Source organism: Camelina sativa, chromosome 14 (assembly GCF_000633955.1).
Source record: "Camelina sativa cultivar DH55 chromosome 14, Cs, whole genome shotgun sequence".
In the NCBI taxonomy this organism is placed as follows: Eukaryota; Viridiplantae; Streptophyta; class Magnoliopsida; order Brassicales; family Brassicaceae; genus Camelina; species Camelina sativa.
This window is the reverse complement of record NC_025698.1, coordinates 18569083-18593001: the sequence shown is the minus strand read 5'-3', so window position 1 is coordinate 18593001 and position 23919 is coordinate 18569083. Positions and strand designations below refer to the sequence as shown.

Below are 23919 nucleotides of genomic sequence, written 5' to 3'. Positions count from 1 at the left end.
GCAATAGCATGGTCAAGTCTTGGTTGTTGAACTCTGTGTCTCCTCAGATCTATCGTAGCATCCTTCGTATTCGTGATGCTAGTGCTATATGGCGTGATTTGTATGGTCGATACCACATAACCAATTTACCACGCACATACAATTTGACACAAGAGATTCAAGACCTCCGCCAAGGAACCAGATCTCTTTCTGAGTATTTTAAGCAACTGAAGATTCTTTGGGATCAGCTTGAAAGTACAGAAGAGTTAGATGAGCCGTGTGTTTGTGGTAAAGCGGCAAGACTGCAACAGAAGGCAGAGAGAGCAAAGACTGTGAAATTTTTGCCAGGATTAAATGATTCTTATGCAATTGTTCGGAGACAGATCATTGCTGAGAAGGCTCTTCCTTCTTTGGTAGAAGTCTACAACATCCTGGACCAAGATGACAGCCAGAAGAACTTCTCTACACATGTTGCTCAGCCGACTGCATTTCAAGTTTCTGAAATGAGTAACACCATGCGTGATGTTTCTGTGGATCCAACCACGATTTGTTATGTTCAGAATGGACCAAACAAAGGTCGTCCCATCTGTTCATTCTGTAACAAGGTTGGCTACATTGCAGAATGATGTTACAAGAAACATGGTTTTCCCTCATGATACAAAGGGAAGATTTCTGAGAAACCACAGAAGCCTCCAGCAGTGACAGCTCAAGTTGCACTTTCTGCACCTCCTGCTACTTCAAATGTTAACCTGGAGAGTCTGATTGGTAATCTTTCTAAATATCAGCTTCAACACTTTGTTGCTTTGTTCAGCTCAAAGTTACATACGCCTTCTGCTGGAATTGATACTGATGCTGGTCCTTCTCATACTTCGATTGACTACACTGGTATCTCTTTTTCCCCTACTACCTATAGTTTTGTTGGCATCTTGGCAGTTTCAAAACACACTTTGTCCAATGGAACATGGGTGATTGACTCTGATGCAACTCACCATGTCTCCTATGACAGAAACATGTTTGTATTGTTAGATACAACTGTGGAGAGCTGTGTGAACTTACCAACAGGCCATACTGTTAAAATCAGTGGTGTGGGGACAGTTCAGATTACTAAAGAGATCCTTCTCTGCAATGTTTTGTTTATACCGGAATTTTGTTTGAACTTGCTCAGCATCAGTTATTTGACGACCAGTTTAGGAACTCGGGTGATCTTTGATCCTTCTTGTTGTGAAATACAGGATCTTACCAAGGGGTCGATAATTAGAACCGCTAGAAGAGCTGAAAATCTCTATGTACTGGATGTTGCAGCTCCACCTATTCAGTTGAACGTAGTGGTAGATGTCAAATGTATGGCACAAGAGACTTGGTCACCCCTCTTACTCGCGATTGGATGCGATTTCAGAAGTTTTGGGCACAGCAAAACACAAGAATAAAGGCTTTGCTTATTGCCATGTTTGTCATTTGGCTAAGCAGAAGAAGTTATCTTTTCCCTCATTGAACAATATTTGTAATTCGACTTTTGAGTTGTTACATATTGATTTATGGGGACCCTTTTCAGTGGAGACATTTGATGGGTTTAAACATTTTCTGACAATAGTGGATGATCACTCAAGAGCAACATGGGTTTATCTTCTCAAAACAAAGTCAGAAGTTTTAACAGTATTTCCTACCTTCATAAAGCAAGTTGAGAATCAGTATAATGTGAAAGTAAAGGCAGTAAGATCAGATAATGCACCAGAGTTAAAATTCACAGAGTTTTATCAAGAAAATGGCATCGTTTCTTATCACTCTTGTCCTGAGACACCAGAACAAAACTCGGTGGTAGAACGCAAGCACCAACACATTCTTAATGTGGAAAGCGCTTTGATGTTTCAATCTCAGGTACCTTTACATTATTGGGGTGATTGCATACTAACTGCTGTTTTCTAGATCAACAGAACACCTTCTCCATTGCTCTCCAACAAGACTCCTTTTGAGGTCCTTACTGGGAAGAAACCGGCTTATGATCAGATCAAGACTTTTGGCTGTCTTTGCTATAGTTCTACTTCTCCTAAGCAGCGCCATAAGTTTGCACCAAGATCTCGAGCCTGTATTTTTCTCGGTTACCCTGCTGGTTATAAGGGTTATAAAGTAATGGATTTGGGGAGCCACAGGATGTTTATTTCTCGACATGTTGAGTTCTGTGAAGAAGTTTTTCCCTTAGCCAAGAAAGCTCCGGATGATATGACTGCAGATATGTTCACACTGCTGGATTCTTTGCCTTCAGGTATTCCATTACCTCATTCTTCTCCACAAATTTCTTCTTCTCCACAAATTTCTTCACCTTCGCAAATTTCTCTACCACCTTGAACTAAGAAAGTTCCTGCTCACTTGCAAGACTATCATTGCTATTCTCTTGATAATGATGTTGCTTATCCTATCTCTTCCTCTCTTTCTTATTCCAAAATTTATCCCTCTTATTTTTCCTACATCAATCTTATCACAAATATTCCAATCCCTCAAAAAATTTATGAGGCAAAGAATTCCAAAGAATGGTGTGATGCAGTGGATAAGGAGATTGGAGCTATGGAGGATAAGGACACTTGGGATATAACAAGATTGCCACCAGGGAAGAAAGCAGTGGGGTGTAAGTGGGTTTTCACTTTGAAATTTCATGCTGCTGGGAGTTTGGAGAGATATAAGGCACGACTCATCGCCAAGGGTTACACAAAAAAGGAGGGTTTGGATTATACTGAGACTTTCTCTCCTGTTGCTAAAATGGTTACAGTCAAACTGATTTTGAAGGTCTCGGCTTCGAAGAAATGGTTTCTTCATCAATTAGACATTTCAAATGCGTTTTTAAATGGATATCTTGATGAGGTAATCTATATGAAATTGCCAGAAGGTTATGCTGAACGTAAGGGGGACCAATTGCCTAAGAATGCAGTATGTCGTCTTAACAGATCGATATATGGCCTTAAACAGGCCTCTAGGCAATGGTTTTTGAAGTTTTCAACTTGTTTGCTGCAAATGGGTTTTGTGAAAGGCCATGGTGATCACACACTCTTTGTTCGCAGTTCTGGTATTGAGTTTCTTGTTGTCCTCGTTTATGTCGATGATATTGTCATTGTGAGTACCACAGACGGTGCTGCCAAACAGTTGACGAATGCTTTGATGATTAGTTTCAAATTGAGAGATCTTGGTCCTCTGAAGTATTTCTTGGGATTGGAGATTGCTCGTAATTCTGAAGGTATCTCTATTTGCCAAAAGAAATATGCTTTGGAGCTTCTCACTTCTGTTGGTATGTTGGCTTGTAAACCAGCTTTCACTCCTATGGTTCCAAATTTGAAACTGTCCAAAACAGATGGAGATTTGTTGGAGGATCGAGAGATGTATCAAAGTTTGGTTGGTCGCTTGATGTACTTGACTATCACACGTCCGGATATCACCTTCGCTGTGAACAAGTTGTGTCAGTATTCTTCGGCTCCGCGATCTTCTCATCTCATTGCTGTCTATAATGTTTTGCAGTACATTAAAGGAATTGTTGGTCAAGGCTTATTTTATTCTGCAGATCCTGACCTCACTCTCAAGGGTTATGCTGATGCAGATTATGGTTCTTTTCCTGATAGTAGACGATCCACAACGGGTTTCTCCATGTTTTTGGGTTCTTCACTTATCTCTTGGCGTTCTAAGAAGCAACCGACAGTTTCTCGTTCTTCTACAGAAGCAAAGTATCGAGCATTAGCTTTAGCATCTTGTGAAATGGCTTGTCTTGGTATATTGCTCTCTGACTTAAGAATTTCTACAGGATCAGTGCTATCCTCTTTTATGATAGTACCGATGCCGTCTACATCGCCACTAATCCTGTTTTTCACGAGCGTACCCAACACATTGAGATTGACTGCCATACTGTTCGTGAAAAGTTGGATCAAGGTCGTCTCAAGTTGCTTCATGTCAACACTGAAGATCAGGTTGCAGACATCCTCACCAAACCTTTGTTTCTTCCTCAGTTTACACATTTAACATCCAAGATGAGTCTCCATAACATATTTGTCTCATCTTGAGGGGGACTATTGAGATTAGGAACCGGTTTACTTCTGGTTCAATGTAATTAATTGGTTTGGTAGTTTGGTTATCTTACTTGTATATAAGAGAACATTGTACATTTGTGGATAATTAATCAGAGTAATAAAGTTTTCAGATAGTACATTTGTGGATAATTAATCAGAGTAATAAAGTTTTCAGATAATCTTTAACAAACTTTGTATTCTTTCTCTCTAACGATCGCTAATAGGTACCAATCATAACTATTATTTAACCGATCATTTTAATTTAACCACTTTTTCTCTTCTATTTTTTTCTACAACAGCTAAAAAAGAATTAACCAACTAATTTAAACAATGTTGCTAATCGAATCCTTATTCCTTAGTTGTGTATAGGTTTACAATTAAGTTCTAAATATCTATCAATGTTCTCCCTTTAACCCTTTTTTTGGTCGTTTTTGGTAAAAGGTTAAATCTCCCTTTAACGTATGTGGATTAGTTGTAATTACTTTGAAAAGGCATAACCGTACCAAATAGCAAATACATATTCACACTCATCTTGCAAATTTTAATTCATCCAAAATATATTTTGTTATCAGTCTATAAACTGTTCAAAAATATGTAACGTGTTAGCAATAGTGATTAGGAAGGTGGAGAAAGATCGAAGCCAAATGTTTATCATATAGTTAAAACACCAATTGTGACTGTTATATAGTTGACCTTGACCACCAATCATGAATTATATTTGCATATATAATACACAAACGCAAGTGCTCAATATCAACTTCATTAATTTTTTTTTTCTTGTAATTTTTTTGTTTTTAATAGTTGGAAGCACAAGCGTACGTTACACACACAAACTGTATCTGTAATACAGTAGGGTGAGAGTGGAGTGGTAGGGCAAAAGATGGGAGAAAATGCATATTGATGAAGAAAAAAGTCAACGTCGTTTCTTCTTGAGAAGAAGTATTCTTCACTTAAACACTAAACAAAACCGACCATCTTCTGCTCTCTTTTTTGTCACCACTCGATATGTCTTTCCTGTTATGATATGTGTATATAATATATATCCCACACGGCCACACATGAATAGGAGCATAAGTTAAGTGTGTGACTCAATGAGACTAAAATGTATATATATATATATATATATATATATAATGGATGTGTAACTGACTTAACTGTTTACGGTTAAAATTTAACCGATACATTTTTTTTCCGAGCTTCCTTCACTCTTCTTCTTCTCGATCCATTAAGTCTATTTTATAAACAAAAAGAAAATTCAATATATCTTGCGTCAGTTAGATAAATTAACCCTAATCACGGAGTGCAAGATTCTGGAGTCTTCACCTTAAATCTTCTCCTTCTTGTATATACAGACCTAATTAATTATCCTAGAAAAAGTGACCTAGAAAGGAGATCAACAAAGCTGTGTTAATCAGATTAAGGCTATGTGACTAGTTTGTTAAATTTTTCGAGACCTACAGTATCCATTATATCATGTTAAATTTCATGGATTTATAATTCATATTCAATTCAAAATAATCTCTGTTATGAATGACTTTAAAGTCTTCTTGGCTTTCATATTTTGGGATTTTAACAAAATTTGTTACAAAACAGAGAAAAAGAGAGGCATGGAGCCAGGTGATGAAACTCGAAGAAGAAGTTTTGATATACGACACCTATACAAATAAATAAGTAGAAGATATTCCGGAATGACAACTGGCTTCAAAGAAGAAAAAAGAAAATTAAGGATTAATAATTGGTTGTATTTGGTCGAACACGATCATACACATTGAATTTGGTCGCATACGCCTAAGAGCATTTTAGATGTTGACAATTGTGAATTGTTAGTAGTAGGTCATACCAACAAAAGCAGGCAAAACTACATACCAATAAAAATAAATAAATATAAATGGTTTTGATATTGAGAAGCAAAAAAGAAGGCTCTCAAGGGGAGGCCATGGAGTTGATAGTGTTGTATTCTATTGCAGATTTAGTGAACTTTGGGGGTACAGTTGTATCCAACTTATAAGTTGTATCCATTGTATTGTTTATACATGCATCAATGAATAATGTCACACACGTCTCTTCATTATTCATTTTCATTTCATATTCCCTTTTGTGATGCTTGCTTGGATTGGACTTCATTGATTTGACTATTGTAAGTATAGTGTAAAAGTAGCTTTCGTTTTCTAGCCATTTTTACAATTTATATAGAAAGGTAGTGGGGACCGGTCTAGATGAAAAAGATTCATGTTTGGTTTTGAGTACTAGACTAAAAAAACAGTTTGTCCCCGGTTGCATTTAACTTCTGTTTGGTCAGCCGTTTGAATTTGATTGGTTTTGGACGAGTTTTCTAGAAAGTGTCGATTATGTTCGTTCCACATCCAAAGTTAGAAAGTAGTGGAAACTTGAACAACTAACTAAATATGTTGTCGATCATTTGTTATGCGTATACATCAAAGTTAAAAACCAGATAAATAAAATAAATCGCGTATATATACATACAATGAGACACATGGAAATTAGGGGTCAGATATGATGCGGTCGACAGAGCCATCACTTCATGCAAACCAAATCCAACTAATATATATAAGCGCCAAGAGCTCTATCATATTCATTGTCTTTCAAGAATACAAGTTTTTGAGTCTTATTAAAACTTGCATGTATCTTTTTTTTTTTGTCAAACATTTCATTAAACTAAAACCTCAAAGGAGGATTTTTCATACAACTTAAGAGCAAAAGAGTACATGAAAGGAAAAGATAGAGACTATGTGAATCTTCCAACAAGATGCATAACTTTGAGGAACTTGCAATGGAGGGAAGATCTTTTGATGTCTACATGAGTCTTCAAACTTGCATGTATCTAAGAACCTATTGTACACCTACAAGAAATGCTGGATCGGGCCTCTTCGTCTTACATATCATAACATGCATGATATGTATCTGGCTCCAAACTCTAAGACCATATCCATCAGTTATATAGCCACTTGGATGTCAAAAAGAAATAAATAATAATATTTTTAATTTAATTTAATTGTTTAATTATTTTTTAGTTTGCTCAACCAATCGAATGATGACAACGGTAGACTATGTGTCTTAATTATTCTCGGCAGAGACATTTTCTATTCATGTCTCCACCTTTTTCTTATTTTTTAAATTATTTTATTCTTCTGACTCTCTATCAAATATATCCGATGGAAATGCTCACTTGGTATAATCATTTTTCCGAAAAAGAAGATCTGATTTACTTATTGTCATGGGAGGAAAGTTATGGTCGGGATGGGGAATTTGTAATGCCTCCAACTATATCCTGATTTGACTTTCAAGACGGATGAAAACTGAAAAGATCCCACAAACCTTGATCAATTAGTAAAATATTATTGTAGTCTCACGTATGTCACTTTGTATGCCCCCACATTACTAAAGTAATCTGTGCTTAACCTAATAATATATCGCATTGATAAGCCAAATGATGATAACATTGATAAAAATGAAAATCTTAGCTGAATTTTTAATCTAATTAGTTTAGATTATTGTGTTATAGTTTTATCAACATATAGTATAATATGTAGAATTTTTTGTCAAAATTAAGAAAAAAAAACATAATTTACTACTCTAATTCCAAAATTCTGCGATTTTCTGAATTTTCGCCATTTTTTTAGGTGTTTTAAATGTTGGTAAAACTGAATACCTTCGAACTTAATTATAACTTGCATGCATGTCATACATACACATTAATTATCTTCAACACATCCATCAGTTTCGGGTCGACTATACATATATATGTTCGTTAGATTGCTCATTACTTAATCAAATTTTGTGATAATCCATAGAACAGTGTCTTCAAAATTAAATTATGATGATACTATAAACTTGGTTAGTTCTTTTTGATGTGAAGTTTCTACTATTACCGACGAAAAGGGTTAAACTAACACTGATGGGAAGGGAAGATTCGTCAAAGATTGTCATCATAATTAAATCGCAACTTCATATATCAACCGTAAATGTCAAGAAAACATACTATAGTAAACAATAGTTTATGCCCCGGAGCCACAGGCCAAAGTTGAAATTTGCTTGTAATGATGATGATGATGCATTTTAAACATATTGGACAGTGGGTCCGTTACTTCCCACCGACACACTAATAAGTTTAGTAAACTTAATTATTTGATACATACATCCGATCAAACCAAGTTTTAGAAAATAGAAGGTTATGAATAATACAAAGTTACCAACAAAAAATAATCAAATAGTATTTTCTATTTAAAATTTAAATTCTCTTTATGAGAGTTCTATTCATTAGAAACATTTTATACTTTTCAATATTGAAGTCTAATTTCTAATTAAAAACTGACGTAGAGTTTTTATTTTATTTTATTGTATAATATTTTTATAGTTTCTTTCTCATGAATTTTTTTAAGAATGAACGAGACATTATATAAGTACCTCCTCGCTCCCCACCTCGTTTATTTATCTTTGTGCCAACTCCTTCTAAAGCAGACCTTATATCTCCCTTTCCTTGACATAATTAAAGAAATTAACATAGAAAGAGCTATGGATGTTCGTGATCAATCTGAAGAAGCTAAAAGAGGACTACACATGTCCGAGGAATCATCGGACGATCTTTGCGTTGATTCTCGAGGTCGACCATGCAGGCCAAGCAAGCATGGTGGTACAAGAGCTGCCCTCTTTGTTCTAGGTATCCTTCCCCTTCTATCGTCAACTTTAACTATGCACATCGACTAGCTAAACCAGCTTGTTGCATATGGCCGGGATGGTCCATGCTATATATAGGTTATATTGATTGGGATGTGTTTATATTTATCTATCATCTATGTTACGTTCAGGTCTCCAAGCTTTTGAGATGATGGCGATCGCAGCTGTTGGAAACAACTTGATCACATACGTGTTCAATGAAATGCATTTCCCTTTGTCCAAATCCGCAAACCTCGTGACTAACTTCATAGGAACGGTGTTTCTTCTCTCGCTTCTTGGTGGCTTCCTCTCTGATTCCTACCTTGGAAGCTTTCGCACCATGCTCGTCTTTGGCATCATCGAAATTTTTGTATGTTCTCTAGCTAGCTCCCTTTTCACCTTTTCTCATTTCTATTTTAGATGCTCTTGAATATTCTACATCACTTTTCATCTCTAACTAGTAGCCGTGATTTAAACGGGCTATTAAAAGTATTTATAGAAAAAAAGTCAAAAACATTAAAATAAAGTTGTAATGAAAGTGCATTATGAACTAAACCTTTCTTGTTGAAACTTTCGGTTCTTTGGAAAAGCAAATGTGTTGTATATAGTTTTATTTTCACTAGGTTATATAATATGTTAAATTGACAATATAATGTTCTTCTGGAAAATATAGTCTTGAGACGAAATTTACGGCTGCATATTTGATATTAGGTACACTTAAGTTTTAATCCCTCGCTTATATAAAGTAACACGTAACCTTGAACATATATTAGTTACGTGAACGTCATACACATATCTATGTGTATAGTTATCTAAGAATTTTAGTTATGAAATATTCGAGTAATGTTGGTTGACAAAAACTTAGAGAAGTTTTGGCTAACAAAAACATGCATGTAATCAATAAAACAGGGTTTCATACTATTGGCAGTCCAAGCTCATCTCCCAGAGCTAAGACCACCAGAATGCGACATGAAGGGAACAATACATTGCTTAGAGGCAAATGGTTATAAAGCGGTCACTCTCTACGCCGCACTCTGTTTGGTGGCGTTAGGGAGTGGCTGTCTCAAACCGAACATCATCTCTCACGGTGCCGACCAGTTTCAAAGAAAGGATTTAAGGAAGCTATCGAGTTTCTTCAATGCGGCTTACTTCGCCTTCTCGATGGGTCAACTTATTGCACTCACACTCTTAGTTTGGGTGCAAACGTATTCTGGCATGGACGTTGGTTTTGGTGTCTCCGCGGCTGTTATGGCCGCGGGGTTGATCAGCCTTGTTGCTGGTACTAACTTTTATAGGAATAAACCATCATGTGGTAGCATCTTCACACCAATTGCTCAGGTATATCAAGAACCGTTTTTTTTATTCTTTTTTTTTTTTTTAACTCATAAAATGTATTCATTTCACTTATAAACTCAAACATGGCCTTTGATACATTTTGAGGCATATAAAAGAGTTTGATCTTAACTTCTAATTTTTATCGATCGATCAGGTCTTCGTAGCCGCCATCACTAAACGAAAACAGATTTGTCCTTCAAACCCAAACATGCTTCACCAACCTTCAATGGATCTTGTTCGTGTCAAACCTCTCCTTCATACTAATAAGTTCAGGTAATATGTCATTAATCCCCTTATACAATAACCGCCAAAATTGACTAACCAACTAACTAACCGCTCTTTTCTTGACGTGCAGGTTTCTTGACAAGGCTTGTATCAAGACGCAAGGCAAAGTAATGGAGAGTCCATGGAGACTCTGCACAACCGAACAAGTCCATCAAGTCAAGATTCTGTTATCAGTCATACCGATATTCGCATGTACTATCATCTTCAACACCATCTTAGCTCAGCTTCAAACTTTCTCTGTTCAACAAGGAAGCTCTATGAACACACACATCACAAAGACTTTTCAAATCCCACCTGCTTCTCTTCAAGCCATCCCTTACATCATTCTCATCTTCTTCGTGCCTCTCTACGAAACGTTCTTCGTCCCACTCGCTAGAAAGGTCATGGGAAACGATTCCGGAATCTCTCCTCTTCAGAGAATCGGCGCTGGACTGTTCTTAGCAACGTTCTCGATGGTTGCAGCCGCATTAGTGGAGAAGAAGAGACGAGAATCGTTCTTGGAACAGAATGTAACGCTCTCGATCTTTTGGATCGCGCCTCAGTTTCTGATATTCGGTTTATCAGAGATGTTTACAGCCGTTGGATTAGTGGAGTTTTTCTACAAACAGTCTTCTCAGAGTATGCAATCTTTTCTCACAGCATTGACTTACTGTTCTTACTCTTTCGGGTTCTATCTTAGTTCTGTTCTTGTCTCGGCTGTGAACAGAGTTACTTCTAGTAATAGATCAGGGACGAGAGAAGGTTGGTTAGGAGATAACGACCTAAACAAAGATAGATTAGATCACTTTTACTGGCTCTTAGCTTCATTGAGTTTCATCAACTTCTTTAACTATCTTTTCTGGTCAAGATGGTACTCGTGTGATCCATCCGCGACACATCATAGCGCGGAAGTCAATAGCTTGGAGGATTTAGAAAATGGAGAAAATAAGGATTCCACGAGGGAGAAGCCTAGAATTTGAGATGTATGTTAGAGATCATCTTGTTGTAACCCTTTAGGAGGGATAATAGAAGGAATCGTTTGAAGATCCTATATGCTTATTAATTAATCCGGTTGTATAATCATATGTTTTGGAAATGGCGGGGTAGAGTCTTTTTTGTTTTGTTTTAAAATTTTAATTTGGGGTTTGTAATGATGAAGAGTTAGTTTAAAAGGTTTAGAGAACTTATCTTTTGACTTCATTATGTATCAAGCTAGTTGGTTTTGTGATGTGACTGACTTAAAATTAGTCTCGCCAAGCCGCTATAACTGGCTAAAACAGTGTTTTTGTTTGGCGATTGCTATGTTTTGACCTTTGAGCCATGTGATGAGTCCATAGATTTAAGACGTCTTTGGAGTTGGAAAGAGATATGGTCTATTCCCATAGATATTGACATCATCAGGTAAAAGATAGAGTGAGTTAAGCATCATTGGTTGTAACCTTTGGGCCGACAGAGAAGGTCCACACAACTCACTGCTCCATTGCTGTAGCTCAATGAATAGTAGTGTATTTCACCACTACATTTCAATATATGATTTTTTTTTTTTGTGTGTGATTTCAGCATCATCATTGACTTTGGAAAGAAATATATAGTATACTCATTATTCTGCTTAACCTTTAATTGAACGATACATATCTAAAAGGCTTTACCTTAAGGTTGTAAGACTTTTGCAGCTCAGTCCACGATGTTTCCAGCCTCTACAAGATGGACCGACCCAATTTGATAGATAAATATGTTTGTTTTACTAGGAAAGAGAGCTCTTTACAAGCCACATTTGTAACTTGTAAGAGATAACTAGATTTTGTTAGCAATGTTTGAGTCAGTTCCTGAACAATATAGTGAAACTTGAGAAGAGAGAATTGTTAAAATTTTAGATTACTAAAATAGTATTTACAAGCATTAAACATATGCTACAACATCAGGTTACATATGTATCACATTAATGCCAAGTTCTGGCTATCTCTGATCAAGAAGTTGAGTCATGTGTTGCGGAAGCCGCACAAAACGCATCCAAATATGTTAGCGCCTAAAATGTTGTGTAAAAATGAAGAAATAGAGTTTTGTGGGATTCTATTTTTTCTTTTCTTTTGTAATATCTACTATATGCAAACAGTTAGTTGGAACATGCACATTGCATGACAAGACAGTCAGATTGAGAGAGAGAGGAGCAAAACATAAACGCCATTTTCGTTCTGCAACTACATTCATGTTTTCATTTTATATAAATAACATCTCATGAACATTCAGAACTTGTTTCTTAATCTGACAGCTCTCATCTCCTCAGAATTCAGTCCCTTTAGTGCCTCACATGTGCTTATAGAGGTATGTTCATGAATCATGATTCCCATGCATAGATATTAAGACTCGAGTTTGTAACGGTTATCAATTCTTGTGAAAATAGAGCCTAGTTACTGTAAGAATTTGAGTTCCTTGATGTAGCTTTCTAACATCATCATATTCATATAGTATGGTAATGGCATGTAATGTAAAATACAGAGACAAGTATATTGATTATGCATCATCCTCATGATCACAATGATGTTCTACAGATTTAGCACTAAGGAGACGCAGAAGAGATGAGGGCTAAAGCTGCTTCAGGGAAAGCCATAATAGTGTTGTGTCTTGCTAGCTTTCTTGCAGGCTCACTGTTCATGAGTCGAACTTTGAGTCGCTCTTACATATTTGAAAAAGAGGATCACCATCTCACAAAGCATCTGTCTACTAAACATTTAGAGATTCAAAAGGACTGCGATGAACATAAACGCGTAATAATCCTTCTATACTTAATTAACACTTGCTCATGTTCATATATAAGCTCACTAACCACAAGTGTTTTCTCTTTGTTAATCAGAAGTTAATAGAAAGCAAATCCAGAGACATAATAGGAGAAGTATCGAAAACCCACCAAGCAGTAAAGTAATAAAACCATATTCTTTCCTATGTTTCCCTTACGTAATTGAGACAGAGTAGGTACGAAATCTGATTTTTTCCTGTGGTTTATAAATAGATCATTGGAGAGAACAATGTCAACGTTGGATATGGAGTTAGCAGCAGCACGTACCAGCGATAGAAGCAGTGACTTCTGGAGCGAACGGTCAGCAAAAAACCAGAGTCTACAAAAAGTGTTTGCAGTGATAGGCATCAACACAGCTTTCAGCAGCAAGAAAAGACGAGACTCGGTGAGGCAAACATGGATGCCAACAGGCGAGAAGCTAAAAAAAATCGAGAAAGAGAAAGGGATTGTTGTAAGGTTGTGAAGTAAGCCACAAGTATCCTCAATTCACTACTTTAAAATCACAATAACCAAACCTCAGTCATGTAAAACAGAGAAAGTTTGGATTTTTATTTGTCAGGTTTGTGATAGGACACAGTGCAACACCAGGGGGAGTGCTAGACAAAGCCATTGATGAAGAAGATTCAGAGTATAAAGATTTTTTGAGACTAAAACACATTGAAGGATATCACCAACTCTCAACAAAGACAAGACTATACTTCTCAACAGCAACTGCAATGTATGACGCAGAGTTCTATGTAAAAGTGGACGATGATGTTCATGTCAATTTAGGTATGCTTGTTACAACACTTGCGAGATATCAATCAAGACCGAGGATATACATTGGATGCATGAAGTCTGGTCCTGTTCTTTCACAAAAGTAAGCAAAAAGAAGTGACCTTTATATAGCAAATTTGAAAATTGAAACCATTGGATGCAACATCTGACAAAAAGTTTGGAAATGTAGGGGAGTAAAGTATCATGAGCCAGAGTTTTGGAAATTTGGAGAAGAGGGCAACAAGTACTTTAGGCATGCGACTGGACAGATTTATGCAATCTCAAAGGACTTAGCTGCATATATCTCCACTAACCAGTAAGTTTTCAAAATCCATGATGTAAAAAGTTTACTCTTTTGGGGGTTTATGGAAGGAAATGATTCAGTAGTGGACATGATGCGGCAGGGGAATACTGCACCGGTACGCGAACGAGGATGTGTCGTTAGGAGCGTGGATGCTAGGGTTAGAAGTGGAGCATGTGGACGAGAGGTCAATGTGTTGCGGAACACCACCGGATTGTCAGTGGAAGGCACAAGCCGGAAACGTGTGTGCAGCGTCGTTCGATTGGTCTTGCAGTGGGATATGTAAGTCTGTTGATCGAATGGCTCGTGTACACCGAGCTTGCGCAGAAGGAGACACACCTCTCGCTAATTTTCGCTTTTTGTATTGAGGTTTCACTTTAAACTTTGCATAGTTAAAAGAATAATGAAAGTAAAAAATACTAATAATAATAAAAAACATGAGAGACATGACTTTTTTATTTTTATTTTTACTTTTTTTTGGTGTGGAAAAAATGGGTTCTTAAGATTATGGGTTTTTTTTTGTTGGGTCAATTGGGTAAGTCAAGGATTTAAAATTATTTTAGCAAGAAAGGAAATAATTGTGCCCGTTTAGGAGATAATCAACTCTTTTTTATGTATGCTTTAATCAAAGCTGAGCTAATAAAGTATTTTATTCACATTTATGTTATAATTTTTGTAATAAATATATATATATATATATATAACTAAAGATCTTGATTTTTTTTTTAAAATAAACTTTATAACAAAAAACAGGGGGAAGTAAAGTAAATCACTGGATTTTTTTTTTTAAATATGAACTTTTTTTTTGGATTTGCTTAAATCATTGGCTTATATTTTATTTTCAAACAATACCAAAAGAAAATCACCGGATTTATGTGATTTTTTAAAAGTTTGGATTCAAGAGATTTCCACAAGAGGATCGAGGTGTCACAATCGGAATTGGATAGACATAGGATTAGTACGGCTACTTTATTAATTTAATCTTTTTTAAACAAGGAGAATCAAAACGAATGAGAAGGAAAATAAGGAAAAAAAAAAAAAAAAAAAANAAAAAGAAATCGAAACCGCCTCGAATTTGGAATCAGTGGATGGGTCCCACTCCCTCCTCCAGAAATTGGTGAGTAAAATAAAATAAAATAAAAAGAAACAAACAAAAATAATGAAAAGCATATCTTCCTTTGTTCCTTCTCTCTCTCTCTCCCCACCATCAGAATCGGTCAAGCATTTTAGTCAATACCCCCAAAAAACCCTAAAATCTTCCTCTCCCCCGCAAAACTTTTGAGAGGGAAAATCTCTCCGCCAAAAAAAAAACAACACTCCCCTTCTAAAAAACACCCCCTTCACCTTCTCTCTTCTGTATCGTAAATCTCAAATCTCTCTCTCTCTCTCTCTATCTCTTTTTTCTTTCTAAGTTTTTAGTTTTAGTGTCGGAAAAAACAAACCCTCTGTTACGGTCATGGCGGTGATGAACGGCTGTAGGTCTGCGAAGCGAGCGAGGCGTTGCAACAGAATCTCTGCCGATCTCTACGATTTCTCTACTTTCCCCTCCGATCACACCAACGGCGGCGATTCCACCACCACCTTGCCGCCGTTTCGCGATTGTGTCAGAACCTTCCTCGGTACCCACGCGCGTGTCACTTTCCCTCCCTCGACGCTCTTCTCGAGCTTGATGACGTGGCAGATCATGCTCAGGCCTGGGGATTCGACGGACGGTGCTTCAGATCTCTCTTCTAGGGTCGTCTCTCTCGATGTTGTGGAGGAGGATGTCACCAGATCCTCTAGATCTGTCTACTGTGACCACTGCCGAGTCGTTGGTGAGTCCACGTCCTTCCAGATTCCTCATAAAAAAGTTTCAAACTTTTTCTCTTTTCAAAAATAAAGTTTTATTTACCTGTTATCATGGTGTGCGCATGCATTAGATTGAAAGCAAATACTGAGCTAAATAATCTCTTTGTTTTTTCAAAGGTTGGAGTAGTCATCCAGTGTGCAGAAAGAGGTATCACTTCATCATAAGGTCTCGAGGAGACACTAAGGCTTGCCCGAGGTGTGGTAATACTCAAAATTTCTCTGAAGGCAGCAACTGCAAGTGGTGCAGCTTGGCTCTGGATATTGAAGACTGGGTTTACTCTCAGCTTGAAGACAACACTCACCTCCTTCACGGTGTCATCCACTCCAACGGCTTTGCTCATCTCTTGTCTCTCAACGGGAGAGAAGGTGGCTCTGGTTTTTTGACTGGTCGTGCCATTATGGACTTTTGGGACAGGCTTTGTTCCTCCCTTGCTGTTCGTAAGGCAAGCGTGATGGATGTGTCAAGGAAGTACGGCATGGATTACCGGTTGATTCATGGGATCACTAGAGGGCGCTCCTGGTACAGTGAGTGGGGTTATGAATTCAAATCTGGGAGCTATGCACTCACAAGGGAAGCTTACCACAGTGCGGTGGATACTTTATCTGAGATACCTCTCTCTGAGTTTTTGTACCAGGGGAGGAAACCAAGAACTCAGCTGCACTCCACTATTGGCTTCTACCAATCACTCTCGTGCTCAGAGCTTGTGACTGTGAAAGACCTCTTCTCCTTTCTGCTACAGCTGATTCGTGAGAACCGATCAAAACCTACATCATCCAAGTCTTCTGTACTGTGTGCTTGGTCAAGGAGTGACGTGGAATGTGTACAGCAAGCCATGATTAAGATACTGAAAGCTGCAGGACGTCCACGACCCAACTGGGTTACAAGGTGGGCTCTCAAAAGTTCTGTTTGTAGAACAGGCTCTCCACAACTGATTGATTACTGTCTCAAGCATTTTGGAGGGGTTTTGGCGGATGATGGATCTCAAGTAGTCTGCTCCCGTTGCAATCCTGGTTCAAACGACTTTGAGTACAGGTAAATTTTCAAGAGATGTCTCTTCTTATTCTGCTCGGGTTGGTTGGTTTCCAGTGCTCATAATTATCTTAAACTTTGCCTATGAACTTCAGGCTTGAACCTGTCAGCAATGTGCACCGCTTATGTAAACAAGTAAATAATGTATCAGCGGAGCATGTCAAACAAGACTTAAGATATTTGTATGAAACTTTGTTGCACCCACAAACCATGGCCGAGTTTAGGTCTCGGGCTACAAGAGATAAAATGATTGATGCAGCCACGAAAATACTAGACTGTAAGCATTTCATAAAAGATCACCTGTCTAGCACAGTGAACCCCTTTGCAATCAACCTCTGGTGCTGTGTTGAGCTTTCCGATGAGTCCAAAGAATGCCCAGCCCCTCCACCTGAACTGTTGGTTTTGCCATTGAATGCTACTGTTTCTGACCTGAAAACCGAAGGTGCTAAGGCATTTCAGGAAGTGTATGCAATGTTCAAGAGGTTTGAAGTCGAGGAGCTCCTAGGTTATGGCTCTCTAGATGACTCAATTACCCTGAAATTTCTAGTTGGCACAAATGGCGTTGTACGGGTTAAGGGGAGATGCTCAAAACATGGGCTCCTTCGATACCGCATGGAGAGAGGGGTAGATAATTGGAAAGTTGATTGCAAGTGTGGCACAAAGGATGATGATGGTGAGAGGATGTTGGCTTGTGATGTGTGTGGCGTGTGGCACCATACTAGATGTGCTGGGATCAAGAACGCCGATGAACTACCTTCCAAGTTCCATTGTTTCAGATGCATTGATATGTACAGCAAGAGATCAAAGCAATCTGACAATGAGCGTGGTTCTAGTCAAGTGCCCAAAGCTGGCTTCGTTTGTAGAGGTGAGTCAGCTGCTATGGGCAGTGGATCTAATTTATCCGTAACACTTAGTGTAGGCTGACTGTATTTATGATCGTTCTGTATATAGGTTCTTTTCTAGGCACAAAACTGCAAGTGGCTTAAGATTTCTACCCGTGATTGTAACACATGACCACGTCAAGAATTCAATCCTAAATCTTAGTGTTGTTATCATGGGAAAATGACATTTATGAAGGAGGACTAATGTTTATGATGCCAGAATCATTTACCTTTCCTCTTTTTTTACTTGCTTCATATCTGCACTTTACTCTTAAATCTCCCACATTCCTCTGCCTTCATGGGTTTGCCCAGATCTGTTGTGAGCACATAAGAAGCTCAAAAATAAGACTCCTGCTTAAAAAACAAAAATCATACAAGAGAAACCAAGTACTAAGATTACTAATTTCCTACACCAAAAGTATCACAAATAATGCAAATCACTTAAATTATCTCACCAATTATTAAAAGCATGTCATTGCATGTCATTGATGCCATATTCAACCTTCTTACTCAGCGCTGCAAAACTTTACAATCAAGCTGGACTTGCTTCTCTGAAATGATCTTTCTCTTGCGCAGTTTCTTCAAGAGTTCCATTAATAAATGTCTTGGCTAAAGTTTGTCAAATGACAAACACCCTCAGAGACAATTTTGGCCTTCCTCCAGTATAGCCGGACGAACTTGAGGTTGTAAAGCAAGTGAAGAGGATTTGCCTGCAATTGCAGATCAAAGAAGTAATTTTATCAGTAATCACTATATAGAAACAGTGAAAAGGAATTCTAAGAAAAAGGTTCTTTTATAAAAGCAGCCTCGAGGCTTTGAATAGCAATTTGACCTGGAGAGAATTTACACCACAGAAAAAATCAAAATATTACAATTAGACCTTAGAAATTGGAGAGAGCACAAAACAACACATATTTGAGTGAGTTGAAATTGTAAAGAGAGCGTACCTTGATTGTTACATATATGAGGAAGGGAAAGAACACATCTGCTCCAGCCAGACTACGGTTCATCTACTTTGATGCATCAGGTTGCTAATGAGCGTGCAACAGCTTGTCGAGAGGAGTTTAGAAGGAGTTGATTTCAGTAATTTCGTTCTCTGCATGCTACACGAAAACCGATATTAGACAACCATTTATAATTGGAGCACCAGATAAATCTTGCACTTGAATCAGCTGCCTTCACTTTGTGTTAAAAAAAAACTGGAAATAGTGCACAGCTTACCAACAAATGACCATCATCATGAAACACCAAAGTTATATCCAAATGCCAAGGCGTCAAGCACATTCAAAGCAGTTGTGTATCTTGTCGACAACCTCGTTAGAAGGTGGGATAGCCCTGATAATAGTTATTCCTTGACATACTTCTGCAAACCCTACAATGATCAGAAATATAGATATTACCATTATAAAAAAGTTGCTGATGACAGAAACAAAAAAAGAGAGGATATTCATGTGATGGGCAACAAAGGGTAATCAACCTAACCTCTAAGGCGCAATCAATATTTTCATCTTTTTCCCATAAAGGCCGTTTCCATGGAAAACAAAACTTTCTGAAGCTTATTGCTGATCGTATCATGATCCATCGCTTCATGATCAATCGCTTAGAACGAAAACGATGCTAAGAATCTGCGATTCATCAATTCAATTGGTTTTATCAGCATAAATACAAAGCCATACAAGAACGAACCACAACATATAAATCCGAATCATACAAAAACATCCGTTTTGGAGAATTTATAAGAATCGGAAAGTCAAATTCGACTAATTGGTCGGTTTCTTACCTTAAGATGAATCGAACGAGATCGATCGAAGCAGCACCAACTTCATCCATCCGACGAAAATCATCGAATTGAACAAATTGATTACGGCGCGACTCCATGAGGATTGAAACCCTAATAAACCCCTAAAATATCATAATTCACTCTACGGCAAGATTGAATTGATGAACAAAAAAATTAACAATTCAACGGATTCAAAACGAATCATCCTTGGGAGCTCTAGTCTCTTTCTCCAATGTTTTTGGAACTAGAAGCAGCCATGTGAAAGCGATTAAGAAGAAGAAGAGAAGAACCGTGAAGAAGATGAAGATGAAGAAGAAAGAAATCGCTGTCTGCAACAGAAAGAAGACAATTTGTTTCAGGGAAAAAAAGAGTTAAAAACCAAGTTAAATGCCACCGTTAATTGTTAGGTTTTCAGTTTCACGGAAGACTTAATGGGCCGAACTTAATAAGGCCCAATAAAACTTTCACATCTGATTACTTGAAAAAAAAACATTAGTTCGTCATCAATTTTTTTTTTCTGGAAAGAAGGTTTAGGGTTCAGAGAGAGTAATGGAGGAGAATCGTCGGAATTCGTCTGCCGGTATGGAGGTCCCTGTTGCCGGCGGCGGGAATGTAGTCAAATGGATCGAGATATCTGTGCCTTCTCCTTCTCCTTCTTCTATTACTGTTAATGGTACTAATTCAAGTGAGGACGATGAGTGTGTTCAGCTTCCTTCGTCTGAAGACTACGCTTCTAGCGATGTGATTGGGGAGCCTCCGATATCTTTCGTTTGGAGAATCAACAAGACGAGTTCCAATGTGATCGAGCTTCTTCAACTCTCTGCTAAATCGGGATTTCCGATTACTGGGCTGCGTTTCGTCTTCGCTCAGGCTCTCTCTCCTTTTGCTTTTGTATACGCTGTTGAGGTTCGATTTAACCAACCGTCTTCTCCATTTTTTTATCCGTTGGTTTTATTGCTTTTTTTTTGTTTTTGTTGTGTGTTGAACTTGAAAGCTATGGAATTGAATCGGGCAGGGTAGTGATAGTGGTCGTCTTGTCTACTGTCTTTACGCTCTCACGCCGTCTGGTGTTGTCTACGTCCTTAAACTCTCGAATAAGTCGCCCTATAAGTCTGGCTCAGTCTTCCCGCTTGATCATCTGATTCACTTGGATGTTCGTCCTTACTTGAACGAAGCTCGTGTTACTAGCGTTGCTGCATTGCCTGGTTTCATTTTTCTTGGGAAGTCTGATGGTTGTGTCTCTTGCTTCCAACCTGTCAAGTATTATCAGAATTCATCAGGTAATATTACTCTGCACTAGCTTAGTATCTCAATTTTTGATGTTTCTTCCATTTTCTTTTTTATTTCCTTGTATCTTATCAGGTTTTCACCATGACCTGCGTGATGATACCGGATTTGGTCGTCTATGGGGCTTCGTAAGGTATGTCTTGTAGTACAGTTGTTAGAAAAATGTTATCGTAATACTGCATTACTTTATATATTTAGAAGAGAGAAGCAATGCTAATGTTATCTTTCGCTATGTGCTGTATTTTATTTTCCCTCTTGTGATGTTTATCTCAATAACCTCTTATGACGTGCAATGCAGGGGAACAGTGGTTGCAGCCGTGCAAGATTTATTTGTATCAGAAGTTCATGGAAGAAATTACATATCTGTGCTTCATGCTGATGGGGCATTACGTGTCTGGGATATTTTGAGTTATAGCAGGGTCTTTTGTCACAGTATAGCTGCTAAGAACCTTGAGGGTAATATCTGCTAGTTCACCGGTGACCATTAGCTGACGTTATTTTATTATTTTTTGCCTTTGTTTTGACTTTTTTCTCATGCGTCTTATACTAGGGGTTATGTGTCTGAGGCTATGGTTGGGAAAAGCCGATTACGATTCTGGCTTCATTCCATTAGCTGTCTTGTATAGGAAGAGTATGGTAAGCGTTCACAATCAGTATTTTTAATTCTTTACAACTGACGGATTGACTTGACTGGGACATATATAAAGTTATTTTATATTGAATTCTATGTCGAATAACCTTTTCCCAATATTTGAAGGATGACAGCATGGACGTGATCACTGTATATGGTCTGCACTTTAGTTCGGTGGATGGAATAGCTTTGTCTCTAGATTCTGGATTACAGAATATTCCAGTGGAAGAGGTACATCTTTTGGGCTCATAATTGTGACACATACTATAATGTATTTCTTTTGCTCATTACTATGTTGAATTTTCAACTCCAATATTTTTCCTTGGCTTGCAACTTTGTTGAATTTGCACATCCTTAATTTGCAGGGGAGATTGCGGGATGTCAGATTTACATCCGACAAGATCTGGATTCTTAAGGCCGATGAATTGACATCTCACATGTTGTGCCAGAAATCTAGCACCATGTAAGTTCAATAAGAATCTTTTTCTGCTGACTTGGTTGAGATACTCCGTACTCCATGTAAAGCTTGCATTATACATGCTGTATTAGAGGTTATATGTGTGCTTCTGGTTTCTCTGGTCCTCTGTAGCTTTGAATCTTTACTATCGTTAGTGTAAATGCAACTAGGTGAATTTCCTTGTGATGGAAAATTCTTGGAATCTTCTTGAAAAAAATGCAAAACTCTAGGTGACCTTCCCAGATATTGCTTACCGAGATGGGTTTCGAAATTATTTTAGTACGTTAGGTTAAGAAAGATTGTTGGTTTCTAAACTGTGGAGGCAATATGGTGCTCTAGTGTATCATTTATCATAGTTATTATGCTAACTACTACAGATATTCTAGTGTTCACTGCTTTCTTGATGGTTGATAATGCTCTATTTTGAATTGTTTTCTTTGACCTAGGGAAGCAGAGTCTTACGCTTTGCAGGAAGACTACATTTCTGAACAGCTATTTCTGAGTTCTAGGAGCTCTTCACATGAACTTCTTTTGACAGCTCATTCATTGTTTTCATCTGCAAAGGTCTTTATGCTAAAACTAGCTTTCATTTTGTTGAACAAAACTATAATTTATTTGCTTGAGTCCATTTTAACCTATGTTGCATTCTGCAGGATCAAATTATGGGATTCATTTCATCGATCTTCTTACGCAGGCTTCTTTGTCCTGGAATTTTTCACAATGTTTCCTTGCGTCTAACTTTACTGAACCACAACAAACACTGGACCGATTCTGAGTTTCAATCTTTAAGTCTTGATGAGCTTACAAGCGAGATTCTTTTACTGGTTGAGCATGAGGTTTGGTTTTTGTTAAGTTGTTAAGTTCTAGAGTACCTTGTAGATACAATGTATACGATGCATTCTACTGAGAGTTGGCATGAATTCTGGGTCATAAAAGCTGAAATATGCCTTTTCTTATGTCAGGTTACGACTGATTCTTCTATTTCAGTTTTTCATTGGTGGAAAAACTTTTGTACATGCTATCTCCATCATTGGTGCAAGAATAACGAACCTCGCACGTTGCTGGTTCAGTCAGATGTTATTGGTTTAGTTAGAAACAATTCTTTATCATTGTTTTTTAGATTGGAGAACTCTGAGAACAGCCTTGGAGGTAAGTAAATTATTCTTGTATCTAGAACCAAAATTTCCTTGTTTATTTCCAATCGCTTAAGACTTAATACTGTATTTTCCTTTTGATAGGTTCTTCCTCCGAACACAACAACCTGATTAGCTTAGGCTTTGGTGTGCCCCACAATGAACATGAAATTCTGGCAGAGGTACTAAGATGTACTTCGAAGATAAGTAAACAGTGGGGTGGTGCTCCTTATGCCATTTATTATGAATCAATTACTGGAAAGCCAATTATCTCATCTGATGAAATTGTTCCTCGCTTAGTTAACATCCTTGAGTCGGGATATTCTTCGTCGATAGGTCAGCGTACGTGGTCAGATCTTGGTGCTGATAGAGCATGGGAAAAAGAGCTAGAAACTCAAAAAAACCTTAGAACATTCTCCATTGACATGCTATTGTCTCTCTCTGCTCTATGTCAACGGGCTGGATCTTGGGAAAAAGTTTTTACTATCATGGAGCACTATTTGCAGTATTTGGTCCCTAAGAAATCTATGCAAAAAAATGATGGTGAGGCATTATCTGATATCTGTAGTTCTATCCTCGTCCAAGCTACTTCTCAGTTTGTAAAGGTGATGTTTGAATCTGCCTTTGACATCTTCCTACTCGTCAGCTATCTGCTTAACATTGCTGGGCAGGTCAGTTCCCACTGGGTATATTATTGTCAAGATGTATTCCTTAATTGGAATTAGT

General features: G+C 37.7%; 4 protein-coding genes and 1 long non-coding RNA gene across 9 annotated transcripts in view; 4 read left to right on the top strand and 1 right to left on the bottom strand.

Annotated features, from left to right (window-relative positions):
- On the top strand, positions 8421-11495 carry LOC104741936 (protein NRT1/ PTR FAMILY 4.4-like). 2 transcript variants are annotated; one of them, XM_010462871.2, is made up of 6 exons: positions 8422-8700; positions 8849-9066; positions 9606-10034; positions 10186-10304; positions 10387-10934; positions 11023-11157. In XM_010462871.2, the coding sequence occupies exons 1-6, from the start codon at positions 8424-8426 to the stop codon at positions 11064-11066; spliced, it is 1635 nt and encodes a 544-aa protein (XP_010461173.1). In that variant the 5' UTR covers positions 8422-8423; the 3' UTR covers positions 11067-11157. The 2 variants fall into 2 exon arrangements, with proteins under 2 accessions (XP_010461172.1, XP_010461173.1); XM_010462870.2 differs by having other exon boundaries at positions 8421-8700; positions 10387-11495.
- LOC104741938 (probable beta-1,3-galactosyltransferase 8) lies at positions 11820-14596 on the top strand. Of its 2 annotated transcripts, none has more exons than XM_019235719.1 (7): positions 11820-12617; positions 12845-13060; positions 13150-13211; positions 13303-13545; positions 13649-13948; positions 14036-14161; positions 14250-14596. In XM_019235719.1, the coding sequence occupies exons 2-7, from the start codon at positions 12872-12874 to the stop codon at positions 14512-14514; spliced, it is 1185 nt and encodes a 394-aa protein (XP_019091264.1). In that variant the 5' UTR covers positions 11820-12617; positions 12845-12871; the 3' UTR covers positions 14515-14596. The 2 variants fall into 2 exon arrangements, with proteins under 2 accessions (XP_019091264.1, XP_010461175.1); XM_010462873.2 differs by having other exon boundaries at positions 13147-13211.
- LOC104741934 (PHD finger protein At1g33420-like) lies at positions 15598-18140 on the top strand. The gene is made up of 3 exons (XM_010462869.2): positions 15598-15960; positions 16112-17027; positions 17120-18140. Exons 1-3 carry the CDS (start codon positions 15603-15605, stop codon positions 17946-17948), a joined length of 2103 nt encoding a protein of 700 aa, XP_010461171.1. The 5' UTR covers positions 15598-15602; the 3' UTR covers positions 17949-18140.
- Positions 17358-20051, bottom strand: LOC104741935. Of its 2 annotated transcripts, none has more exons than XR_760403.2 (7): positions 19686-20051; positions 19388-19530; positions 19127-19277; positions 18853-19008; positions 18361-18615; positions 18136-18256; positions 17358-17453 (listed from the first exon to the last, which is right to left on the bottom strand). It is a non-coding gene; the product is annotated as an uncharacterized LOC104741935 (long non-coding RNA). The 2 variants fall into 2 exon arrangements; XR_760402.2 differs by having other exon boundaries at positions 18136-18219.
- LOC104741932 (nuclear pore complex protein NUP160) overlaps positions 20198-23919 on the top strand; it is a 10441-nt gene continuing 6719 nt past the window's right edge. For both annotated transcript variants that reach the window (XM_010462868.2, XM_010462867.2), the window contains exons 1-11: positions 20198-20591; positions 20701-20965; positions 21048-21105; positions 21271-21428; positions 21523-21608; positions 21730-21834; positions 21969-22066; positions 22507-22624; positions 22714-22896; positions 23023-23209; positions 23299-23705. In XM_010462868.2, coding sequence (XP_010461170.1) covers positions 20235-20591; positions 20701-20965; positions 21048-21105; positions 21271-21428; positions 21523-21608; positions 21730-21834; positions 21969-22066; positions 22507-22624; positions 22714-22896; positions 23023-23209; positions 23299-23705 — 2022 coding nt within the window. In that variant the 5' untranslated portion in view covers positions 20198-20234. The remainder of the gene's footprint in view (positions 20592-20700; positions 20966-21047; positions 21106-21270; positions 21429-21522; positions 21609-21729; positions 21835-21968; positions 22067-22506; positions 22625-22713; positions 22897-23022; positions 23210-23298; positions 23706-23919) is intronic.